The sequence below is a fragment of the Perissodus microlepis genome, chromosome 3, assembly GCF_051167445.1.
Source record: "Perissodus microlepis isolate ML-2025 ecotype Zambia chromosome 3, ASM5116744v1, whole genome shotgun sequence".
NCBI classification, from domain to species: Eukaryota; Metazoa; Chordata; class Actinopteri; order Cichliformes; family Cichlidae; genus Perissodus; species Perissodus microlepis.
In genome coordinates, this window is record NC_140463.1 from 19,035,454 (window position 1) to 19,038,759 (window position 3,306).

The 3,306-nt window shown below is 43.4% G+C and overlaps 1 protein-coding gene across 1 annotated transcript; it reads right to left on the reverse strand.

Annotated features, from left to right (window-relative positions):
• Positions 1-1,337: 1,337 nt before the first annotated feature.
• LOC146390363 (tripartite motif-containing protein 16-like) lies at positions 1,338-3,306 on the reverse strand. The gene has a single exon (XM_084923425.1). The coding sequence runs from the start codon at positions 3,289-3,291 to the stop codon at positions 1,621-1,623; it is 1,671 nt and encodes a 556-aa protein (XP_084779551.1). The 5' UTR covers positions 3,292-3,306; the 3' UTR covers positions 1,338-1,620.

Genomic DNA, 3,306 nt, shown 5'->3' on the forward strand with positions numbered 1-3,306 from the left:
GTAACACCTGGCAAAGGTCATTCCATCAAGACCTAAAGACATCAAATATATTGTTGGAAGAAGCTGAAGCCCAGGCACAAGATCAAGCCTGGTGGCATTCGTTTGCCGCCCGATATGTCAACATAAGGCATGGGAGGATCTAAGTAAGTAAGTAATTTACCCACCCCAAGTCTCCTGAAGCCTGGGTGGTTGGTATTTGTCCTGAGATTGTCTTCAGGCTGTTCCAAACCCCTCTGATGTTGTCCTGTTACAGCTGCTCTTCCATCTTCCTCCTGTAGTTTTCCTTCCCTTGCCTTATCTTCCATTTCAGCTTCTTCTGGACAACTCTTAGCTCCTGTTTGTCTTCAGATCTAAAGACTCTCTTCTTCTCCTTGATGAGAGAGCCTTTATTTCAGGATTTATCCATGGCTTGTTGTTAGAAAAACATAATTCCTTTATGATGGGTACGGTGTTGTCCACACAGAAGTTCATGTAATTCGTAATGCAGTCTGTGATGCTGTTGAGGTCATCCTCCAAAAGGCTGCAGAGGTTAGAATAGAATAGAATAGAATAATCCTTTAATTGTCCCACACAGTGGAAAGGAAACAGTCCCTCAGGGCCTCTTCAGTCTCTGCCGACAATTTCCTTACTGTGCGTTTCACAACTGGTTCTCTGTGTACTAGAGGTTTATACACAGGCTGGAGATGAACAAGGTTGTGATCTGAGCCCCCCAGGGGAGGAAGAGATGATGAGCTGTATGCCTCCTTGGTGTTAGCATACAATAAGTCCAATGTTTTATTGTCTCTGGTGAGGCAGGTGACATACTGGATGAAGGTCGGGAGAGTGGAGGACAGGGAGTGAATGGGAGTGCGAATGGTTGTCTATGTGTTAGCCCTGCGACAGATTGTACAGGGTGTACCCCGCCTCTCTCCCCAAGACAGCTGGAATAGGCTGCAGTGACCCTGAAAAGGATGAGCAGAAGTGAGTGAATGGATTTAAATAATAATAATAATAATATAAATGATCGAGTATGACCAAACTTTTCATATGAAAAATGACATTAAGTGTGGTCACTTTTCATATGAAAAATGACATTAAGTGTGGTCACTCTAGATACAAGAATATAATATCAAAAACCTCAAGGATTCAAAGTTTTATTAAATTGTAAAAGTTCAAAACTCAAAGGCATTAAGTTTACAGTCATATATGATCAGGAAAATCAACAATCTTCACATTTCAGAAACTGGAACCAACTTTAAATGTGATTAAAATAATTATAAAACAATCAATTCTCTAATCATTGACTAACTGATGAATCACTGCAGCTCCAATATATTTTTGCATTTGACAACCCACTACAGCAACCACAGAATAAAACCACTAACCAGACTGATGACAGATTTCAAACATGCTGAATATGAAGAGTAGTATCATTTAAACTCACATGATTATCAGCCATAAGAACAAATTCAGATTTATATTGATGTAAGGTATATAAATGTAAGTACAGTTTGAATCAGTGCAATATTATTTTCACACATCAATAGACCACTGAACTTCTAAGCTTCTAAAATGTAAAGCCTCATTTTGAAACTACACAAGTACATATAATGGTCAGGGATCAACATGAACCTGTCTTCTCTATTTGAATTTAATCAACTCTGCAGTGGCTCCATCTTTCCAAGTCCAAAGTCCAGCATAGAGCGGCTGAGTGAATGTGGTCTGGACTCTGTGGAGGAGAGTCATGGTTTCAGAGATGCTGTAGAAAGACAGAATACCTGCTCTGTGATCCAGGTACACTCCTACTCTGGAGGACCGAGGACCTGAGAGGACAGTTTGGACATCGTTGTGCACAAATATATATCTGTTTGTGTCACAATATAATGCCCAAGATTTGTCATTGTTTCCAAATAAACATTCATTGCCCAACCCTGTTCTGCTGATATTCTTGTATGCGACTGCTACACGAACTGCTCCCCCTCTCCACTCCACCTCCCAGTAACAACGCCCAGTCAGACTCTCTCTACTCAGGACCTGATAACATTCAGTGAATTTGTCTCGATGATAATAAGACTGTTTGAACATCATAAATGTTACTTTTCTGTTCCCATCAGATAATAACAGATGTGTGTTTGCTGTGTTTGGATCCAGTGTGATTTCACATGAACATTTTAAGAATTCAGCTCTGGTCTTTGGCTCTGTTGGTGACAGTAAAACATCCACTTCAGTGACTGTCAGTGAGATGTTTGTCCATTCCTCTCTCAGAATGTCCTGTAGTTTATCTCTGGTCTCTGACACAGCTGCTGTCACATCCTCAAAGTAGCTCAGAGGACGGAATTTGATGCTGGATGAGTGTGTAGACTCACTGAGTGCTGACAGTGAGGGGTAGTTGTGTAGAAACTGGTTGTGATCCTCTGTGTGTGAGAGCTGCTCCAGCTCGCCGTCTTTCCTCTTCAGCTCAGCGATCTCCTGCTCCAGCTTCTCCTGAAGCTCTTTGACTCGACTCACTTCAGTTTCCTGCTGGGATCTGACCTGCTGCTTCACATCAGAGCTTCTTTTCTGGATGAGACGGATCAGCTCAGTGAACATCTTCTCACTGTCCTCCACTGCTTTATCAGCAGAGCCATTGATGGCCTCCACCTCCTGTCGAAGCAGCTTCACATCTTTCTCTCGCTCCTGGATTCTCTGCTGGATGTTTAGTCGTCTCACCTTGAGCTCCTTCTGCTTCTCAGTCCTTTGTGCTGCAACTGGGACTGTTTCGTGGCCTTTATGTTCATCCATCAGGCAGAGATAACAGATACTCTGCTGATCAGTACGACAGAAAATCTTCATCACCTCATCATGACGAGAGCAGATGTTCTCCTGGAGCTTCTTGGAGGGGGCCACCAGCTTGTGTTTCTTTAATGGCGCTACATCATAGTGAGGTTGGAGGTGTTTCTCACAGTAAGAGGCCAGACAGACCAAACAGGACTTGATAGCTTTCAGCTTCCTCCCAGTGCAGAAATCACAGGCCACATCTTCAGGTCCAGCATAGCAGTGATCAGCTGGAGCAGCTTGGAGTCCAGTCTTCTTCAGCTGCTCCACTAAAGCTGCTAACATGGTGTTTTTCTCCAGGACAGGCCTCGGTGTGAAAGTCTTCCTGCACTGAGGGCAGCTGTGGATTCCCTTCCTGTCCTCTTCATCAAAGTGGGTTTTAATACAGTTCCTGCAGTAGCTGTGTCCACAGGTTGTAGTCACCGGATCCTTCAGTAGATCCAAACAGATGGAACAAGAGAAAGTTTCTCGGTCCAGCTGAACTCCTTTCTGTGCCATTTCTCCTCTCAGTGT

Excerpts from the sequence above, each read along its gene's own strand:
- LOC146390363 (XM_084923425.1), bottom strand. The coding sequence starts at position 3,291 with ATGGCACAGAAAGGAGTTCAGCTGGACCGAGAAACTTTCTCTTGTTCC.